The sequence below is a fragment of the Camarhynchus parvulus genome, unplaced genomic scaffold (genome assembly GCF_901933205.1).
Source record: "Camarhynchus parvulus unplaced genomic scaffold, STF_HiC, whole genome shotgun sequence".
Classification (NCBI taxonomy): Eukaryota; Metazoa; Chordata; class Aves; order Passeriformes; family Thraupidae; genus Camarhynchus; species Camarhynchus parvulus.
Genome location: NW_022147726.1, coordinates 20,996 through 42,361, shown reverse-complemented (window position 1 = coordinate 42,361; position 21,366 = coordinate 20,996). Strand labels below are relative to the sequence as shown.

The 21,366-nt window shown below is 53.7% G+C and overlaps 1 protein-coding gene across 1 annotated transcript; it reads right to left on the bottom strand.

Annotated features, from left to right (window-relative positions):
• Nucleotides 1-7,067: 7,067 nt before the first annotated feature.
• Nucleotides 7,068-21,366, bottom strand: LOC115915865 (zinc finger protein 271-like; the record flags this gene model as incomplete). The annotated part of the gene is made up of 2 exons (XM_030969578.1): nt 7,068-7,714; nt 20,958-21,366. Coding segments are annotated over 2 exons (1,056 nt in total), but the record flags the coding sequence as incomplete, so codon positions are not given.

Genomic DNA, 21,366 nt, shown 5'->3' with positions numbered 1-21,366 from the left:
CAGAGAAAGAGAATTTATTGCTGTCTTATCAGAAGAAATGAACTTCTTCCTGCCTCACTCAGGCTTGAAGACACTGTCAGGATTCAGAGAAAGAAGCTGACACTGACCAGACAGAATCCTGTGTTTGAATGGAATTTAGGCATCATGTGTGAGGTGCATGAATATGCAACAGGTTATTGTTTTTAAGGGTTAATCCTCTGTTAACGTGTGTCCTTTTTTGGGCTTATGCTGCCCAGAAAAAGGTACCTGGGCATCTGTAACTCTTTGTTTCTGTTGTCTCATATTGTCCTAAATCCTAATTGTCCAAATTATTATTACTCTAATTATATTGCTATTTTTATAACCTTGTTATTACTATTAAACTTTTAAAATTTTAAAAACAAGTGATTGGTGTTTTTCACCCATGGGTACCCTGGGCCCTGAAACGGGGACCCCACACAGGTGGCACCCCTGGAGCCCCTCTGACCCCACCTGGGGAGCCCAGGGAAGGAACCTCTGGGATTGCCAGGAGCCTTTCAATGGATCTCGAGGCCATTTCTATTGCATGGAGTGGTTTGGAGGGGTGGGTGGTCAGGATCTGTGGGGTGGTTTGATGGAGCTGGAGTGGCTGTGGGGCTGGGAGGGAGTTTTAGGGCAGTTGTGACCCCCCAGACCCCAGAGCTGCCACCAGACCCTGCCCACAAGGTGTTGCTGGGGGACAGGGGCTTCATGTAGGGGTTTGTCTTCCTGGCACCGTGGGAGTGAGGGGGGATCCCTAGGGGCTGTGTGTGACCCCCCCCATGCCGGTGTCACCCCCTTGTCCTCCCCTCAGGGCTCCTGCCCCAGCTCCTGCTCCCCCAGAAGGAATTTGGGGAGGGGGCAGAGGGGGTGAGCAGCCCCTGCCGGGGGATGACCCCAGCCCAGCCCCTTTGTGTAGCACCAAGCTGGGCTCGGGGTCGCAGGAGGAAGAGTCCGATGGGAAGCAGATCCTGCAGCTGGGACAGAGCTTGGGGTCAGGGCAAGGTCCTGCCCTGCACACCTGGCTCAGGTGTGACCCTGCCCTGGCAAGGGAGCGGGACATTCCATCCCCACGGATCAGGGCTGGGAGCAGCACTTGGAGCACGGATGTGGAAATACTGGGAGCAACTGGGAGCTCACTGAGGGGGTGAATTATCCCCCCTCCCCTTCTCAGGCCGCCCTGCCAGCTGAGAAATGCTCCTTGGGGCTCGGCCTTGGCCAGACAGCCCCTGGGCTCAGCTCCTCTGCAGCTCATCACAAACACTGTCTGCTCCAGGCACTGCTGCTGCCCAACCAGCTCCTGCTTTCTGTAGGAGCAGCCCTGGGAACTGGTTTTGTTCCCTCAGTGGCACAACATCCCTGTTCTCACACTGCCAAAGAAAGCTGTTGGTGCCAAGTGCGGCCAGGATGAACCATTGCTGGGACTGAAGCCCCTCTCTTGGGGCCCTGCAAACAGCGCTCCAAAAGGAGCCCTTGGAGCTCTCCTGGGCCAGCCACTCCCTCTGAGTGGGGCCTCTCCCAGCCGGGAACTCTCCCGTTTGCTGCACTCGGGGATCCCCAACAACGACGGAGCCTGGGCCGGTCCCCCCACTCCTCCAGGCTCAGCCCTTCACCCGCTGGGGAGATGCCAAAGGATCCACAGGGAGCATTTCCTGCCCTCAGGGGAATTTCTCACAGGTGCCTTGCACTGACTCTGTGTGTCTGTGTGCACACAGGAGTGCCTGTGCTGGGGAAATGTGGCAGAAATGCTGCTCTCTGAGGGGTTTGAGTGCCTTGGATAGCTGAGTCAGTCAGGCCTGTAAGTGAGGTTAAATCACAAGGTCTAAGTAAAATTAAATGCTGCTGAGAGTTGTTCTTTTGCCAAGTTGTTAAGTTTAAGTTATTAGCTAAGTTATATTGTTAAATTTTATTCCTCCATTAAATTACTAAGTCATAGATTTTCAATTAAATTAAATAGTTTTAAGTGCTATTCTTTTGCTAAATTGTGAAGTTGCGGTATCAGTTAAGGTTAAGTTGTCCTGTTAAGTTTGAACTCTGTTAAGCTTTTGGGTCATATTCCTTTTATCCTTGCCCTCACTGTGTTTTTGTCACACACACACACACAAGGGACAGTTCTCAGCTCATTTCAGTTTTGATTGCCTGAATTTGGTTTTGTTTTGTTGTTGCTTTGTTTCCTTGGTGTGCCTGAAGTGTCCAGTCAGGAGCAGAGTGACTCTTGCCAAGGAACTTTGTGCTGCTGTCCCTTAATATTCAATCTGGTTTTTGCTGCTCCCTTGCTGGGGATTTTTTCAGCGCTCTCAAGGCCTCGTTGGTAACAGGGTGAAGGAGCCCTGGCCCAGGCTCTGGCCCTGGGGGACACGGGGACGCTGCCGGGGGGTCCCTGTCCCCCTGTGCCACCCCCAGGGCCCCGGCCCCCCGTCCCCGTGTCAGGCTCTGGGGTCGATCTCGTGGAACATCCTCTGGGGGAGGCTGCGGGGCCGGGGGCGGGGGGACCCGGGGGGACAGGGGACCCCGCTGTGCACGAGCAGGGTTGGACTGCTCTGGGGGGAACTGTGAGGGGGGCGGGGCAGAGTGACCTCCCCAGTGACCTCACACAGCCCCTGTGTCACACAGCCCCTGTGATGTCACACAGCCCCTGTGATGTCACACAGCCCCTGTGATGTCACACAGCCCCTGTGATGTCACACATGCCCCCTGTGATGTCACAAAGCCGCACTGAGATGTCACACTATGATGTGATACAGCTGCTGTTTGATGTCACAGAAGCCTCTGTGATGTCACAAAGTCACCCTATGATTTCACAGTTTTTTCTCTGATGTCACATCATGCTCTATAATGTTACATACACAGCCATCCAGTAATGTCACAACCCACTCTCTGATGTCGCAGAGCCACCCTTTGTGATGGCAGAGTCTGCTCTATGGCCTTACACTATGATGTCACAGCCAGCTGTGTGATGTCACAACCACATCAGTGATGTCAGAAACCCTCTCTGTGATGTCATACTGCCACTCTGTAATGTCACAGCACACACTTTGACCTCACAGCCTGCTCCATGATGTCATACAGCCATGCCATGATGTCACAGCCTGCTCTGTGATGTCACAGAATCCCCTCTATGATGCTGTAGCTGCTCAGTGACCTCACACAACAAACTCTGTGATGTCACAGCCCAACCTGTGACCTCACACAGCCCACTCTGTGCTGTCACACAGCCCCTTGCTGACATCACAGCTGCTCTGTGCCTCTATGACACAGCCACAGAGGTGCTGCTGTGACACAGCCCCCTCTGGGACATGCCACAGCCCCTGGCAGTGCTGAGCCCCTGTGAGCTCTGTCTGTGCCCTGCTGGTGTCCCTGAGGGGCCCTGGCAGTGCCCCAGCCCTGCTGGGCTGTGCACAGGAGCTGCTCCTGGCCAGAGCTGTCTCTCTGCAGCGCTGCCCTTGCCAGGAGCTGCCTCTGGGCCAGGAGCCCGGCCCAGCTCAGCAGCACAGACACAGCACCAGGACTTTAATGACCCTCTGGGGCTTTGGTGCTCTTTGCATCAGACTCAGTCCCTCAGAGTGTGCTCAAAGAACTTCTCAAGGAACTCAAAAGGAGAGATTGAAACAGGAAGTTTCTTTTATAGTTTTAATGGACCCTGTCAGGACACAGGACATGTGAAAGTGTCCCCAGGTTCCAGGTAGAGCAGAACACTGGTGGCAGTGATGACAGGTGGGGACAAGCAAGGGAAAGGTGTCTCTGGTGCTGAGCAAACCTGCGCCTCTGTCCCTGCAGGCTGTCGGCATCCCCCGGCTGCCCCACCTGGCTGGCCCCTTCCTTTGCTGACAGCTCTGCCTCCTGCCTGCCTCTGCCTGCCCACACAAAGCCTTGGGCTGCTCCAGGCTCCTGCTGGGGGACGTGCTGCACCACAGCCCTGCCCTGGCAGGGAAATTCCTTTCTCCTGGTGTCCACTCTGGGCCTCCCCAGCTGCCCTTGGTGCTATTATGTCTTCTTCAGGCTCATTCCCACTAGGAAGAAAAGCTCCAGCCTCTCTGACACCACCCTTCCATCCCTCCCAGGCTATTCCTGTTCTGTCCTCAGTCTCCACACCACTGAGCCCAGAGCCTGCAGACTCTCCCTGCTGGTTTTGTGATGAGGCCTCCAAACCCCATCTTGGGAGATTTTGTGTCCTCTCCAAGGTCTTTGAAAATGAAAGAAATTTGGTCAAAGTTCTTTTCTCCCAAATCGTGCTGTGGCAGAACAAGGATCAATATCTTTAAAGTGAATGAGGGCAGATTTACATTTCTTAGAAAGAGGAAATATTTTACAATTGTAAAAGTGGCATGGAACTGCAGCTGTTTTTCCAGAGAAGTGGATGCCCCATCCCAGGAATTGTCCAAGATCAGGAGCTTTGTGCAGCCTGACCCAGTGAAACCCTCTCATCCCCAGTGACAGAATTCCTGTCGTGTGGGTTCTCTGATGTGCTGGGTGCCCTCACAACGCTTCTGGCCAGAATGTCTGCTGAGGGCAGCCAGGCTGCTGCAGGGGCAGTGACCTCACAGCCATCACCATGGCAGCCCTGTCCCCTGGGCCTGGCTCTGCCCTTTCCTCTGCCCCTGCCTTGGCTCTGCTGGCATGAAGAGTTTTGTCATTAATATCTTGTCCCCGAGGTGCTGGGGCCAATGGCTTCCCAGTCAGGCTCCTGGAGCAGCAGTGGCTTTTCAGAGCCCAGCCAGGAATGAGCCCTGAGGCAGCAGCTCTGCAGTGGTGGCCACCAGGCCGGGCTGCCAAGGGAGGCTTCTGGCCATGGCCTGCAAGCAGCTGCTGCTGCCAAGGTGCCTTTGGTGCCTCAGGCTGTCCCTGGCACAGCTCCCAGCACGGCACTCTGCCCTTGTGCCCGAGGCCTTCCCTGTGCTGGGGCTGGCCTGGGGCTGTTCCTGCAGCGGGACCTGCCCTGCTGATGGCACAGGAAAGGCAGTTCCTGCTGGAGCAGGAGGCTCTGCCTGCAATGGGCTCCAGCAACTCCAGCAAGGCCCTGCTGACTTCAAAATTGCTGCCTAGAGCACTATATTCTAATAATTGTTATAGCTCCTGTACTGTGGAGTAAATAACTCTAGTTAAGAACTTTCAGTCTAATCATGATCAGAATCAATCAGAGCTGTATTTATATAAATTTATCCGGTATTCCATCATTAACCCTATGGGACAACTTGCATTAAGGTTCAATTCCACCTGTCCAATCTTTTACACCTTTGACAAAATCTGGGGCTGGGATTGGATTGTGCTGCCCACACCTTCCTCTCTTAGAAGGAATTTTAGAAGTCTAGGGGTCCCGCAGGGGTTTGAGGATCCATGGTGGCTGCTGGGTTTAATTTCTCCACCTCATGACTCAGCAGGTGTTTCTCCAATAAAGAAATAAAGCTTTTGCCTGAAGCTCCCACTGTGCCCATGACAGGAACCCCTGTGAGTGTCTGGGACATCCCGGCTCTTTGGCAGCCTGGGCACTCCTGGGATGTCACCGTGGAGCCCCCGTGAGTGCCTGTGACAGATCGGTGCCTTTGCAGCCCAAGGTGCCCTGGGATGTCACCATGGAATGGCTGTGACTGCCTCTGACCACAGGGCTCTTTACCATGCCCAGAAAGCCCTGGGAGGTCTCCATGGAGCCCCTGTCTGTGCCTGTGACATTCCAGCTCTGGAACAGCCTGGAGACTCTTGGAAAGTCCCCATGGAACCCCTCTGAGGGCCTGTGACGAATGTGATCCTTAGCAGGCAACCATCACCAGCCCCCTGTTGCTATGGTCAGTTTCCATGGCAACCATCCCCAGACCCCTGTTTCTAAGGACAGTTTCCATGGCAACCATCACCAGCCCCCTGTTGCTATGGTCAGTTTCATGCAAAGTCACCACCCTTTCTATGTCTTTATGCAACCATCACCACCCTGTTGCTATGGTCAGTTTCCATGGCAACCATCACCAGCCCCTGTTGCTATGGTCAGTTTCCATGGCAACCATCACCAGCCCCCTGTTGCTATGCTCAGTCCCTTGGCAGCTCCATGGAGACCCCATGCCAGGGGTGGTTGCCATGGACACCAGCTCAGGCCTGCAGCCAGAGCCTGTTGCCATGGCAACCATTGGCAGCCCCATCCCCAGGCTCATGGGATCCCAGAAGCACAGAATTGGCTGAGCTGGGAGGGACCCATCAGGATCCTCCAGTCCAACTGCTGGCCCTGCACAGGACAGCCCAACAATGCCAGCCTGGGCCTGGCAGCGCTGTCCAAACGCTGCTGGAGCTCAGAGAGCCCTGGAGCTGGGAGCCTTCCCTGGGGAGCCTGGGCAGGGCCCCAGCAGCCTCTGGGCAAAAACCTTTTCCTGACATCCAAGCTGAGCCTGCCCCGACTCAGCTGCAGCCGTTCCCTCCACTCCTGTCCCTGGGCACCAGAGGGAAGAGGTTCCCACAGCCCCAGCCAGGGACCCGCTCCCAAGGCTGTTGCCATGGCCACCAGGGCTGGCACCAGCTGGGATGCTCGGTTTCCACGGGCCGGGCTTCAGGAATGGGATTCCCCAATTTCCTGCTCCCGCTAAAACCGCGCTGCCCTCGCTGCCCTCCCGCCTCCCATGGAAAGCACAAAAGGCAAAGATTCCGGGCTGGGATAAGAACAATTTATTGGGAACTGCAACATGATAAAGAACAAACAGGAACAGGAACAATATTGTTAACAGAAGGGATAAGAAAAACATTTTTTAGGGAAAATTACAACACAACTCACTGGCTCTTCCCAGACACAATTTCCCCCTGCCTGGAAAAGACAACCTTCTCCTCAGGGGAGAGAGAGAGAGTCCCTTTCCTGCCCCTTGCAATGACCTGAGGTGGGAGTGAATGTAATGACACGGCCATGGCCAGACCCTCATGTTCTTCCATCCCACATCAGGTCATTGGCAGGGGGAGGAAAAGGGACAGGTGTCTTCCCAGCATGGATCACAGGGAACATGGATCACCAGGGCTCTTCCCAACGTGGGTTCCCCAATGGGGGATGAAGCTGGAGCTGGGCATGAAGCTCTTCTGCAGCTGGGGCACTGGTAGGACTTCCCTTACTGGTGGCTCTGTTGGTGTCTGGTCAAGTCAGAGCTCTGGGTGAAACTCCTCCCACATGTGGGGCACTCATAGGGCCTCTCCCCAGTGTGGATGTGCTGGTGCCTGATGAGGTGGGAGTTGTGCTTGAATCCTTTCCCGCAGTCAGGGCAGCGGAAGGGCCTCTCATCCGTGTGAATGCGCTCATGCATACGGAGATTTGAGCTGGTCTGAAACCTCTTTCCACATGTGGGGCACTCGTAGGGCCTCTCCCCAGTGTGAATGCGCTGGTGGGTGATGAGGGTGGATTTGCGGTTGAAGCCCTTCCCGCACTCAGGGCAGTGGAAGGGCCTCTCTTTGGTGTGAATCCGCTGGTGCCTGAGGAGATCGGAGCGGATCCGAAACGTCTTCTGGCACTGGGGACACTCGTAGGGCCTCTCCCCAGTGTGGATGCGTTGGTGGGTGACAAGGGTGGATCTGTAGCTGAAGCCCTTCCCACACTCCCCACACTCGTAGGGCCATTCCCCGGTGTGGATCATCTGGTGGCGGATCAGGGTGCTGCTCTGCCTGAAGCTCTTCCCACACTCCAAGCACTTGTAGGGATTCTCCCCATCATGAAGCTGCTCCTGGGCCATCAGCTCTGAGCTCTGGCTGAAGCTCTGTCCACCTTCCTGGCTCAGGTTGGGTCTTTCCTCCTCAGAGCACCCTGGGCTTGGTTTGGAGCCCCTCGTCCGATGGGATCTCTGGAGATTTTCCTCCCTGTTGGATTCCGGTGCCATGGAGCCTCTCAAAACGGCCTCGTCCACGAGGTTCTGCCATGGGGATTTGTCCTCCCTGGTCTCCATCCTCAGCTCCTTGTCTGGGGGAGGAGGGGCAAGGACATGATGGGATTTGCCTCGGTGCCAGCGGGAAGGGGAAGGAGATCCCCCCAGTGCATCCCCAGCAGGACGGGGTTGGCAGCAGGGTTGTCCTGCAGCCGGGGGCCGTGCTGGGCTGGGAGATGGAGCAGGAGAGAGGGGGAAAGGGGCACTGACTTCCTCCTCACCTGCCTGGGGCTCCTGGGGCATCTTCTTCTTTCTTGCAGCAACCTCTTCCATCCAGCCAAGTTTTGGGGATGGGAAATCCTGTTTTGGGAAGAAAACAAGGGATGAGCACACTAAATTTTGTACTGGTTTGAAGGGAAACCTGGGGGAGAGTCTAAGCCAGAATTACAATTTAATAAGAAAATGAAGATCAAGGCAATGATACAGAAACACTGCCTTAAACTGACAGAGTCAGGATATAACCTGACACCCTGTTGGTCAGGGTGCTGGCAGCAGTCCCATTAAATGGTGGCTGCAGTCCTGTTGGAGTGATGAACGTGATTCTGTCAAAGCAGTGATCCTGTAGAAGGGTCTGGTCTTCCTCTGAAGGTCCAGTGGTGGTTCTGGAGCTCTTGTCCTCTGGGAATCCAGCAGGCAAGCTGCTCCTGGTGTTGCAAGGCTCAGCTTATATCCAGGTAGGAATGCTTGGATCCTCCCCCTGGGCGGAGCATCCCACAATGGGATGATGGAATTTGATCAGTCCTGCAGTGACACTCAATGGCCCATTCCCAGAAGATATCTCCCCTGGAGGGCGTTATCAGGGCTGAGTCATGGAAGAGATAAAGAACACTGCCCCACCTGTTGATAGCAGTTGATGAAGATGGGGATTGAAAACATGCATTTGGTTACATTTTACATTGCAACCTGAAACAGTGGGGTAATCCCTGCTCAGGGGGTGAACACCACCCCCCTTACCCAAACTGGCTCAGGTGTAAAACCCCCACCCTGGGAAGGCCACACACACAGGGGACAATGTCACACTTGCCCTGCCCCAGGGGAGGTCTCTGTCCCTGTCACTGCCTTGCTCTCCTCCCTTTTCTCTTTCTTTCCCTCTCTCTCTCTACCTCACATTTACTGTTCAATAAAATCCAGCTTGGATTTGGTCTCGTTAGTACTTTAACTGGGGCAGAGGCATCTCTCTAATAATTTTCTTAACCAGACTGTGAAATTATTTTTGCACAGTGAGTTCAGGGCACTGTGCTTTTGGCAACATCATGGTTCCCTCTGAGGAGGTTGTGGTTCTCTCTGGAAGAACTCTTGGAAACTTGGATACAGTCCCTCCTTCCTCCTCGGGAATTTATTGGAGAACTGATGAGGAAAATGGCTCTTGTGGGTGGCCACTGAAAAACAAAATATTTTGTTGTCCTTCCTTGAAAAGTTTATTAAAATCACAGGAGGAGAGGGAGCAAATGTTACCAGCGAGACTGACAAGGTCCATTCACTCCAAGGTGAGGAACACAAGGCTGCTGAAAGTCCTACAAGAAGCCCAGCTCCAGTAGCTAAATTCCCCAATAACTCCAGCCAGGGCTTACCGGGAGGATTTTTTTGGAGAGTGTTCGGAGCCGGCAGATCCTGGACTCGAGCCCCAGATATCTCCGGGCTCCCTCAGAGGAGCTTTTTCGGGGGGAGAGGAGCCACGATCGCCCCTCGGGAGGGTCCCGGGGGCTCCACGTGGGGATGGCCCGGTACCGACGGGGCGGGACATTGGTTTTGGGGATCCCCGTGAGAGCCGGGGCTGTGGAACGGGGGACCCCCGGGCCGGGGAGAGGGGAAGGGGCGATAGCGGAGCTGGGGGACCCCCGGCAGCCCGGAGATGAGGCGGGGACGGGACCCCCTGATCCTGACAGGGCCGTGTCCTGGGGTGACTTCGTGATGCTGGTACCCCATCGGTCCGTTTAGCCCAGAAATGAGTTCTGCACCTTTAAGGCCGGTTCTGAGAGCCAAGAGGAGGAAGAAGCTGCAGTTTGTTTCCATACTCTGCACTCACTCCTCCACATTCCGGCTCCTGGACTGTTGGGATGCCTTAAGGAGCTCGGAATGAGACCACACGGAGCTAAGAGGAATAAAGTGGATTTTTATTGAAGTGCCTTCAAAGGCCACACTCAGGCAGCCCAGGAGCCACAGTTATGGCTCTGCCCAGATGGCTCCAAGATGGCAGCAAAAGAGGGCTCGGTCATGAGATCTCACGTTTTTATAAGTTTTAGTCCATTTGCACATAACTGTTCAATTAATAGCTTCAAACTATGAAGTTTCATTTTGCTTGCTTGCTTGCACGCCCTCCTCTTTTCACATTGTTTATGCTTTGGGCTTGAAGTTTGATGAGATAGTCCTTGAGTCTCCAGGATTGTTTTGTCTTCACCACTCTGTGAAAAGATCCCAGTAACACTTAATATAAAGCTAAAAGCTGCACATCAAAACAGAACAGAAAAACTTAAAACCTAAGGTATCAATTGTCTGCGGACAGACAGACAGCAGGACAGAGCTCTCCTTTGCTTTTAATTAGTTTTTAGCTTGCTGAGGCAGAGAAGTTCCCCCAGCTGTTGTTTTTCTTTTTCTTTGGTGCTGTTTAAACCTGCTCTGCACTGAACACCCAGAACACCACCGGCAGCTCCCACCTGTGGCCCACTGGGCCGAGCCTGGGCCGTGGCATTTCCAGCCCCAGAGGAACTGATAAGAGACTGATAAGAGACTGATAAGAGACTGAGTGAGCCAAGCTACAGCCCACAGAGGGACTTTCTGAGTTTGTCATCTCTTTTGGAGTGGCAAGAGGTTTTATTGTTTAGTATTGTTCATTTGTTGTGATGGTGAATGCTTTGCCTGTTAAATAAACAGTTTTCCCCTTTTCTCCAAGGAAATATTTTTCTGATCTGGTTGGTGGTAGAGGCTGCTTGAATTTGCTTTTTAGAGAAAACCTCCCAAATTTGCCCTAAACCAGGACAGGGTGGTGGGAAGAGGGGGGAGCCCCAAGTGGCTGGATTGAAGGGAGGCTGGAGAGGGGGATCCTGAAACCCCCCAGTATCCCTAAGCAGGACCCTGGAGAGGGGGAATCCCAGGAGTCATGGGATCCCAAGCAGCCCTGAGATAGGGGACCACCAGAACCCCAGAGGGATGAGACTGGAAATGGGACACTCCTGGTGGCTTTTTTTATTCACTCTTGATTTTTGGAGGTTTTTATGGACACCAGATGACTTCTAGAGATGGACTTGGGTGAGAGGAATCCCCAACCCAAGGCATTCACACCTTGTTTTACCCCAAACCAGGATTTCCCATCCCCAAACCTTGGCTGAATGGAGGAGGAGGCTGCGAGGAAGAGGAAGGAGCCCCGGGACACTCAGGCAGGTGAGGAGGAAGTCAGTGCCCCTTTCCCCCTCTCTCCTGCTCCATCTCCCAGCCCAGCACGGCCCCCGGCTGCAGGACAACCCTGCTGCCAACCCCGTCCTGCTGGGGATGCACTGGGGGGATCTCCTTCCCATTCCCTGTGGCACGGAGGCAAATCCCATCCTCTCCTTGTCCTTCCTCCCCCAGACAAGGACCTGAGGGTGGAGACCAGGGAGGACAAATCCCCCGGGCAGAACCTCGTGGCAGAGGACATTTTGAGTGATTCCACGGCACAGGAATCCAATGGGGAGGAAAATCCCCAGAGATCCTGCAGGAGGAGGGGCTCCAAACCCAGCCCAGGGTGCTCTGAGGAGGAAAGACCCACCCTGAGCCAGGAAGGTGGACAGAGCTTCAGCCAGAGCTCAGGGCTGGTGGTCCATGAGCAGCTTCATGACAGCGAGAGGCCCCATGAGTGCTTGGAGTGTGGGAAGAGCTTCAGGAAGAGATTCAACCTCATCTGCCACCAGAGGATTCACACTGGGGAACGGCCCTACGAGTGCTGGGAATGTGGGATGAGCTTCAGCCACAGATCCGACCTGGTTGTCCACCAGAGGTTCCACACTGGGGAGAGGCCCTATGAGTGTCCCAAGTGTCAGAAGAGGTTTCACACCAGCTCCCATCTTCTTGTACATAAACGAATTCACACCGAGGAGAGGCCCTTCTGCTGCCCCGACTGCGGGATTGGCTTCAAGCACAAATCCAACCTCATCACCCACCGGCGCATCCACACTGGGGAGAGGCCCTACGAGTGTCCCCACTGTGGGAAGAGCTTCACCAGCAGCTCCCACTTGACCAGGCACCAAAGGAGGCACCGGTAAGGGAAGCCCTGTGAGAGCCCCGACTGCAGGAAGAGCTTCGTGCACTGCTCCAACTTCATCCCTCATTGGAAAACCCATGTTGGGAAGAGCCCTGGGGATCCATTTTCCCTGAGATCCATGCTGGTAAGGCACCTGTCTCTTTTCCTGCCACTGCCAATGACCTGATGTGGGACGGAAGAACATGAGGGTCTGGCCATGGCCCTGTCATTACCTTCACTCCCACTTCAGGTCATTGCCAGGGCAGGAAAGGGACTCTATCTCTCTTTCCCCCCCTGACGAGAAGGGTGTCCTTTCCAGGCAGGGGAAATATGTGGCCAAGAAGACCCAGTGAGTTGTGTTTTAGTTTTCACTGTAAACAGTTTTATTTATCCCTTCTCTTATCAATATTGTTTCTGTTTCATTTGTTCCTTATCTCGTTGCTGTTCCCAATAAATTGTTCTTATCCCAGCCCGGGATCTTTGCCTTTTGTGCTTTCCATGGGAGGCGGGAGGGCAGCGAGGGCAGCGTGGTTTTAGCAGGAGCAGGAAATTGGGGAATCCCATTCCTGAAGCCCGGCCCATGGAAACCGAGCATCCCAGCTGGTGCCAGCCCTGGTGGCCATGGCAAGAGCCTTGGGAGCGGGTCCCTGGCTGGGGCTGTGGGAACCTCTTCCCTCTGGTGCCCAGGGACAGGAGTGGAGGGAACGGCTGCAGCTGAGTCGGGGCAGGCTCAGCTTGGATGTCAGGAAAAGGTTTTTGCCCAGAGGCTGCTGGGGCCCTGCCCAGGCTCCCCAGGGAAGGCTCCCAGCTCCAGGGCTCTCTGAGCTCCAGCAGCGTTTGGACAGCGCTGCCAGGCCCAGGCTGGCATTGTTGGGCTGTCCTGTGCAGGGCCAGCAGTTGGACTGGAGGATCCTGATGGGTCCCTCCCAGCTCAGCCAATTCTGTGCTTCTGGGATCCCATGAGCCTGGGGATGGGGCTGCCAATGGTTGCCATGGCAACGGGCTCTGGCTGCAGGCCTGAGCTGGTTATGGTTGCCATGGAAACGGACCATAGCAACAGGGGCTGGTGATGGTTGCCTGCTAAGGATCAGATTTGTCACAGGCCCTCAGAGGGGTTCCATGGGCACTTTCCAAGAGTCTCCAGGCTGTTCCAGAGCTGGAATGTCACAGGCACAGACAGGGGCTCCATGGAGACCTCCCAGGGCTTTCTGGGATGGTAAAGAGCCCTGTGGTCAGAGGCAGTCACAGCCATTCCATGGTGACATCCCAGGGCACCTTGGGCTGCAAAGGCACCGATCTGTCACAGGCACTCACGGGGGCTCCACGGTGACATCCCAGGAGTGCCCAGGCTGCCAAAGAGCCGGGATGTCCCAGACACTCCCAGGGGTTCCTGTCATGGGTACAGTGGGCGCTTCAGGCAAAACTTTATTTCTTTACTGCAGAAACTCCTGCTGAGTCATGAGATGGAGAAATTACACCCAGCAACCACCATGGATCCTCAAACCCCTGCAGGGCCCCTAGACTTCTAAAATTTCTTCTAAGAGAGGAGACTGGGAGAGGCTGGATCCAATCCCAACTCCAATCTTTCTCAAAGGTGTAAAAGATTGGATAGATGGAATTGAACTTTTACACAATTTGTCCCACAGGATTAAAGACTGAATACCAGGTAAATTTACATAAATACAGCTCTGATTAATTCTGATCATGATTTGACAGAATGGTTCATTTACACCACAACCTAAATGAAAAAAAGGAGTTATTGTTGCAGTCTGAAATGGTGTGGACACAACCTTCCCCAAGAGTGTCATGTGCCAATGGGTAAGAACCACGAGAGCACCAGCACACAGACACAGACACACACACACAGAGAAATGCTGGAAGTGTCCAGGGGCCAAAGACAAAGCAGGGTCCAGGGTATAAATGGAGGGAAAGGGGGCGCAGAGGAGAGCACCAGGGATCCAATGGTCTGTGGGCTCAGGTGCAGTACACAGGGCAGGGACCAATAGGGAATGCCAGGGTGGATGGGCAGGGTTACACACCAATGGGGAGACAGGGAAGGGAGAACTCGCCAGAACATGAACATATAAGAGTAAAAGGAGTAGAAAAGGCCAATGGGCCAATAGGGAGGACAGAACTGGGACAAATTAACATAGTGCTGCAGAGCACCTTGAGGGAAGCCTTTTTTCTCACCCTGAGCTATGAGGAATGCCCAGAACCTGCTGTATATCTTTCCAGGGCACTGTTGCTGCCTTTTCCCTGGTAGGCTTACAGTTTTTCACAGTTGTGCGGTGTGACAATGATCTCCTTGGTTCTGCGACTGTGCTGTGGCTGCTGTGTAACAATGGACCTGTGGTACCATGAGATTCCATAGTGTCACCATGGACTCTTTGGTTCCACAAGGCCTTGCTGGGCCACAATGGACCCTTGGTTCCATGAGGTTCTGTACTGTCAACTATGATCTCCTTGGTTTTGCAGTATCACAATGTCCCCTTGGTTCCATGAGGGGCCTGGGCTCCCACAGCCCCTCACAGACCCCTGTGGCCTCTCCAAGTTCCCCATTGCCCCTCATGGCCTCTCAAGGCCCTTCATGGCGCCTCATGACTGATGGCCCCTCACAGCATCTCATGGCCCATCACGGCCCATCACGGCCCCTCACAGCCCCTCACCGCCCCTCACAGCCCCTCACGGCCCCTCACAGCCCCTCACAGCCCCAGGCACGGGGCTCCTCCCAAAGGACAAGGGGTCAGGCCGTGCTTGTTCTCCTTTCATTTCAGTCCCTTTGCAGCCACGAGTGCAGAAAGGCTGAAATGGAGCCTTTCCCCAGCGTTTCCCTCGGGGTTAACTGCAGGCTGAAGCTCTGTGCTGGCGCTGGCCCGAGCGCCACCATCCCTGCAGCCGCCAGGCCTTTGCTGTCCCCCCGTGTCCGTTCCCTGTGCCCGAGTCCCGCCCGGCTCTGGCAGCAGCAGCAGCCGCAGCGCAGGGGGCGCCGGCCCGGCCCAGCCGGGGCTCCCGGCCCGGAGCAGCAGCAGCGCCGGCCCCTTCCCGCCTGCTCCTGCCTCGGCTCCCAAGGGCTTTTTCCAGCTCAGTTCTGGAGCAGAGCAACCAGCACCCACACACAGCCCTGACTGCTCAGGGCCCGCCTGTGCTGCCCTGAGCCAGCCCTCAGAGGAAGAAAGGATCGGGTTCCAGCACTGTTTTCAGCACTGTAATGGAGAATGGTATGGTTGTTGGAGGGGTTTTTGTGGGGATAATAAATGAAGTGATGAGGAATCCTGCTAGGAGATGCTTCCTAGTGCAAAGTGAGTAATTGGAGAGGTTACTGAGGGGTTGTTTTCATTTATTGGGGTTAAGGGCGGAATTCGAATGAAGCCGGTTTGTACTAGTACGGTCATGCGGATTGTGTATACTGCGGTGAATGATGTGGCTAGTAGGGTTAGGAGAAGGGCTCAGGTATTTAGGTAGGATGTGTTTAGGCATTTGATGATTTGGTCTTTTGAGTAGAACCCTGCTAGGAATGGTGTCCCTATTAGAGCGAGGTTGCCAATGGTAAGGCATGCAGTGGTTGTGGGTAGTATTTTTTGGAGTCCTCCTATTTTCTGGTTATCTTGTTCGCCATCTAGGCTGTGAATGATGGAGCCTGAGCATAGGAAGAGCATTACTCATCCTGAGGTGACAGCAGGAGGTTACTAGTGCTTTTGCCTTGGGAATTGGAGATCTTGGCTGCTCTTGCCACTTGAAATTTATCTGTAAAACTGCAATTGCCTTTTTTGATCAGCACTACCCAGAGTGCTTTCGTGATGGTGAATGTGGGAATCCTTAAAATCAGAGGGTTTTGGGAAAGCTGCAAAAGGCAGGCCTCAGAGACAGCAGAACTGTGATTAAAGCTAAGTGGTAGCCATAAGATAGGTCAGCAGAAAAGTTATATTAGAAGTAGAAAGTAAGGACAAATAGAACAATGGTTTTTGTATTAACGCTTGGTAGAATAACTCCCTAAGCTGCAGAAAAGTATATCTAGCAAGAAATTAGAAGTTCTAAGCTTGAGCTCTGTGCATTGTGTTTTAAGGCTTACAAGCAGGTATTGTATTCAAAATAAGCAAGCATTGTCTTAACCAAAGGTACCTGAGCTTATAGTGGTTGGATAGAACTACCGTCAATGTGCTTTTGCTTTGTGGGATTGGTAAAAAAACTTTTAAAGTAAGTTGTAACATTGAGTTCTTTTTCTGCTGCCGAGGACACAAGCTGCTGGCATCTTCCCATTCTCATAACCATGTAATGAGACTGATGCTGGAAAATAAACAGCTCGAGACATGTTCCACAGCAGTCCAGTCCTGTTGGTGATTTGTACACAGCCCCTGGCTGGCAATAGGTGAACTCAGGCTTTTGGTCACAGGCATCATGACTAGCAAATCTTGAAATGCTCTCAAGTCCCTGAGCACAAAGTCAAGGAGAATTAAAGCAGCCACACAGGCCACATTTGCAGTGCTCAAACACAGCCCTGTTGCTGCTGCTGCTGAAATAAAATCAACTGACAGAGGCCATCACAGAAATTGCCTCTGCAGTCTCAAATCAAATTAAAAAATCCACCAGGAGAAAGAGAAACCAGATCTTCTTGACTCCCTCCATTGCTTCTCTCGAGCAGCAGCAGGAAACACAGATGCCCAGAGGTGTTTTGCAGTGCTGCTGCCCCCAGTTTGAGCCCAGGCTCTGCCCAGGCCCAGCAGGAACCTGAGCCCAGCCCAGGGAGCTCAGCGCACGCGGGGCCAGGCCCAGAGCCCCGGGCACGGCCGCCCATTGCGGGGCAGCGGCGCAGACGGAATGTCCTGCGGCCCAAACCTCCTGCTCCTGCCACACAGCGCCAGCGCTCTCCCCCTCCTGCTCCTCTCCCAGCACGGCACAAATTCCAGCTCGGAGGAGGCTGCCCCAGAGAGGGCTCCGGCTCCTGTTCCAGCCTCAGTGTCCCTGCAGAGGAACAGGGCATCTTTCAGGCACTTCCACAAGCTCAGGCTTCTCACTTCATGGGGAACCTGGGATGTAAATGGCCCTGCAAAGAAAGCCAAAAGCCAAAGGAATGGATTAGGAATTACTAGAAAAAAATCATCTTTCTTCCAGGCAAGGTTCACCCAGTCATTCCCTGCTGTCTTGGTTTAGAAAGACAGGAGTTTGCTAAGGAAGGCAGGAGCCTCCCCTGAAATGGAGAATGTAAACCCTCCCCACCCCTCCGAATTGCTATAATTTTAAATTAAGGGGCACTCAGGCAAAAATATGGGAGCAGGAAATAACAGTTCTTTAATAGGGAAGAAAACAAAGAATAAAATAAACAATGCAGTCCACTAGAACAACACTGACAGAGTCAGAACCCAACCTGACACCCTGTTGGTCAGGGTGTTGGTGGTAGTCCGATTGAAAATGTGGCTGCAGTCCTCTGAAGTATCAGGTGTGGTTCTGTTGGAGCAAGGAGGTTCTGTAGAGAAGGATGTAGTCTTCCTCTGAAGATCCACGAGGAAAAGGCAGCTGCTGTTCCTCTGGGGAATCTCATGGAGAAAAGCTGAGTTGCAATTTCAGAATCTCAGAGTGTATCGGGTTGCAGTGCTTGGCTCCTCCCTCTGGGCGGAGCATCTCACAATGGGATGTCATAGTTCTTATCAGTCATGCACTGATATTCAATAGTCTGTTATCAGCAGAGGTCCCCTCCCGAGGGAGGTGTGAATGTGGTCATTCAAAGAGAGAGATAATGCAAACTGCTCACTTGACAAGGTAATCAGCCATACAGATGGTAATGGAAAACATCTTGCATGCAATCTTCAACACCTGCATTTCTCCTTTTCAGATTCTTTTAGTTGGCTGCGCTGAGAGGTCCATCTTGTTCTGGTGCTTCTCATGAACTGATTGTGCTCTTGATTTATGCACCAAGGCACCAGATGTGGAATCATCCGCACTGAACTCAGAAACAAACTCCCTCTGTCAGAGAATTTTCACGTTCCAGATCACTTTCAAGACGTCCACTGACAGGTTGCAATGATTATCACACAACTCTCCACTTGTGGCTACAAGCTCTGGAGATTCTTTCTCTGAATTCAGCTAGGCTCGTATTCCCTAACAATTCCTGGTACCACCTCCTGTTTTCTTAGCCTAGAACAGTAACAATGAAAACCTCACCAATGGCACAACTCCCCAGTCCACCAGGAAAAGAAAGGACAAGTTGTCAAGTTCTCCAAACCTTTGTCCTGCTTTGCTGCAAGAGTCCTGCTGCAGGCACAGTGTGGAAAGCCAAGAGAAGCTGCAGGTGGTGGCACATCTTGTAACAGGAGCTCGACCTCATTCTCCAGGAAATGTTATTGATAAGAGCAGACAGGATTAGAAGAGAAGATTAGAGAAGATTCCTGGAAAACTGAACCAGAGTTCCAGAAGTGAAATGAAAATGGAAAGAAATCATCTGAAATGTTTTCCTCTATTTATTTCTATGCTCCCGTTATCCATCTTGCACTACTTCTCCATGCCATGAATTCCAAATGCATCTCACCTCTAAGATCAGTGACTTAGTGAATTTTAGAGACTCTAAAATACCATGAGGTGCACACAGTTTGCCTTCCCCTGTTTTTGTTGGAAAGCAACGCTGGAGCCATCAGTGCAGTGCTTGGGTCAGGCACGAATTCTGCAGGCAGGGAATGTGCCCCGGCAGCGTGTGACCCTCAGCAGGGACAATGCTCAGCAATCCTGCAGGCAGGGAATGTGCCCCGGCAGCGTGTGACCCTCAGCAGGGACAATGCTCAGCAATCCTGCAGGCAGGGAATGTGCCCGGCAGTCTTCCTCAGCAACAATGCTCAGCAATCCTGCAGGCAGGGAATGTGCCCCGGCAGCGTGTGACCCTCAGCAGGGACAATGCTCAGCAATCCTGCAGGCAGGGAATGTGCCCCGGCAGCGTGTGACCCTCAGCAGGGACAATGCTCAGCAATCCTGCAGGCAGGGAATGTGCCCCGGCAGCGTGTGACCCTCAGCAGGGACAATGCTCAGCAATCCTGCAGGCAGGGAATGTGCCCCGGCAGCGTGTGACCCTCAGCAGGGACAATGCTCAGCAATCCTGCAGGCAGGGAATGTGCCCCGGCAGCGTGTGACCCTCAGCAGGACAATGCTCAGCAATCCTCAGGAATGCGTTCGCTGTGACCCTCAGCAGGGACAATGCTCAGCAGCGTTGCTGTGCTTGCTCTCCATGGAACCGTGCCAGGAGCAGCTGCTGAGCTCAGAAGCCATCGCAGCCCCCGCCCTGCCCCAGAGCCCCTTGGCAGGGCGGGCTCCTGCCCGGGCTCTGTGTGCCAGGAGCCGGCAGCGCTGGGTGCAGGGAGCCCAGGGAGGGCACAGAAACGCTGGGTGAGAAATGCTGGGCACAGCGAGATGAGCGAGTGCAGCCGGCCAGGGCAGAGGAGCAGCACGCACAGGGGGCACAGCCTGTAGGACAGATGGCCAAGGGGAGAAAACAACAAACTTCTCAGGAGGGTGGAGAACAAACTGTTAGTTGCAAACTTCAGAGAACGAGGTACTTGGGAAATCTGAAGCAACGTGGAATTACAGTAAATCACTTCATAAAGCACTGACTGAGCAAACTCTAACCTGTCCAACTTCAAGCTATCCAGATTTTGAGAAGGCGAAGTCAGGAGAAGAGAGAGAAAGATCCACAGTCAGCCTTGGATCTCAGCTGCTGTGAGCTCCGGGGCCGTGGGACGTGTCAGTGTCACACCCGTGTCACAGCCTGACCTGCTCTGGTCCCTCTCCCAGGTGGGGTTTTCGGGGTGCCAGGGGCTCGGCAGCCACTTTGGGGCTGCACCAGAGGCTGCAGTGGCTGGGGTGGGGCAGTGACCACCCCACCTATGCAGAACTCTCCCTGCCCCCAAACTCACACTGGGGATGTCTGGGGCCGTTCATTATTTCTTTGCTCTCCAGCACCGAGGCAACGGACTCTGGCTACAGCTCTGAGCTCGTGCCCAAGGCAACCACCCCTGGCAATGGGGCTCTATGGAGCTGCTCTCAGGAAACCCCCAAGAGCTGGGGAGTGCCCCAAAACTGCCTCAGAAATGTGAGATACCCCAAAATCTCTTCAGGAATGTGGCTTATTCAAAAACTCACTCAGTAAAGGGCACCCCCTCCCTTCATCATCCCCAAACTTTGGCTGTCTCATTCCAGACACCAACCCACCTCCCAGTCCCAATCCCAACCCATCCCACCCCACCTGGACATCATGACCCCCTTCCCAAGCTGTTTTTCCCCCTTTTCACACCTCCCAAACCCCATCCCACCCATCCTGCCCCACCCAATGCCCATCTCACCCCTCCTCATTTGCATCCCACTTCGCCCAATCCCCTTCCAACCCTATTCCACACCGAGGGGTTGTGGAATCATGGAATTTTGGGGTGGGATTGAGTAGTTTTCAGTGGCATTGAGGTGACAGATCAAACCCTATTGTCTCTTTGAGTGCCAAGAAAGGGAGAAAACTAAACCAAATAACCCCAAAACCCCCAAATTCCCCCAATTATTTCCCTGAATCCCAGATTCCTCTGAAACACAAGTAAAAAGTGAGGCTTTAGATACCTTTGATGAATTTATTGATTTTTGCTCCAATTTTCTCTGTTTTAAAGGGATGAAGATTAATCCAAAGAAAATTAGGGCCAAAACAAAAGAATAACCAGCCCAGTGTCTTCCCAACATGGATCACCGGAAATGTGGGTCACCAGGTCTCTTCCCAACGTGGGTCCTCCCATGGGGGATGAAGCTGGAGCGGTGCACAAAGCTCTTCCTGCAGTTGGGGCATTTGCAGGGCTTCCCTTACTGGTGATTCCATTGGTGTCTGGTCAAGTTAGAGCTCTGGGTAAAGCTCTTCCCACAGGTGGGGCACTCATAGGGCCTCTCCCCAGTGTGGATGCGCCGGTGGGTGACGAGGTGAGAGTTGTACTTGAAGCCCTTCCCGCAGTCGGGGCAGAGGAAGGGCCTCTCATCCGTGTGAATGCGCTGGTGCTGGATGAGATTGGAGCTGGTGTGAAACCTTTTCTGACACTGGGGACACTCGTAGGGCCTCTCTCCCGTGTGGATGCGTTGGTGGATGACAAGGTGGGACCTGTGGCTGAAGCCCTTCCCACACTCCCCACACTCATAGGCCCATTCCCCAGTGTGGATCATCTGGTGGCTGATCAGGGTGCTGCTCTGCCTGAAGCTCTTCCCGCACTCCAAGCACTTGTGGGGCTTCTCCCCATCATGAAGCTGCTCATGAACCACCAGCTCAGAGCTCTGGCTGAA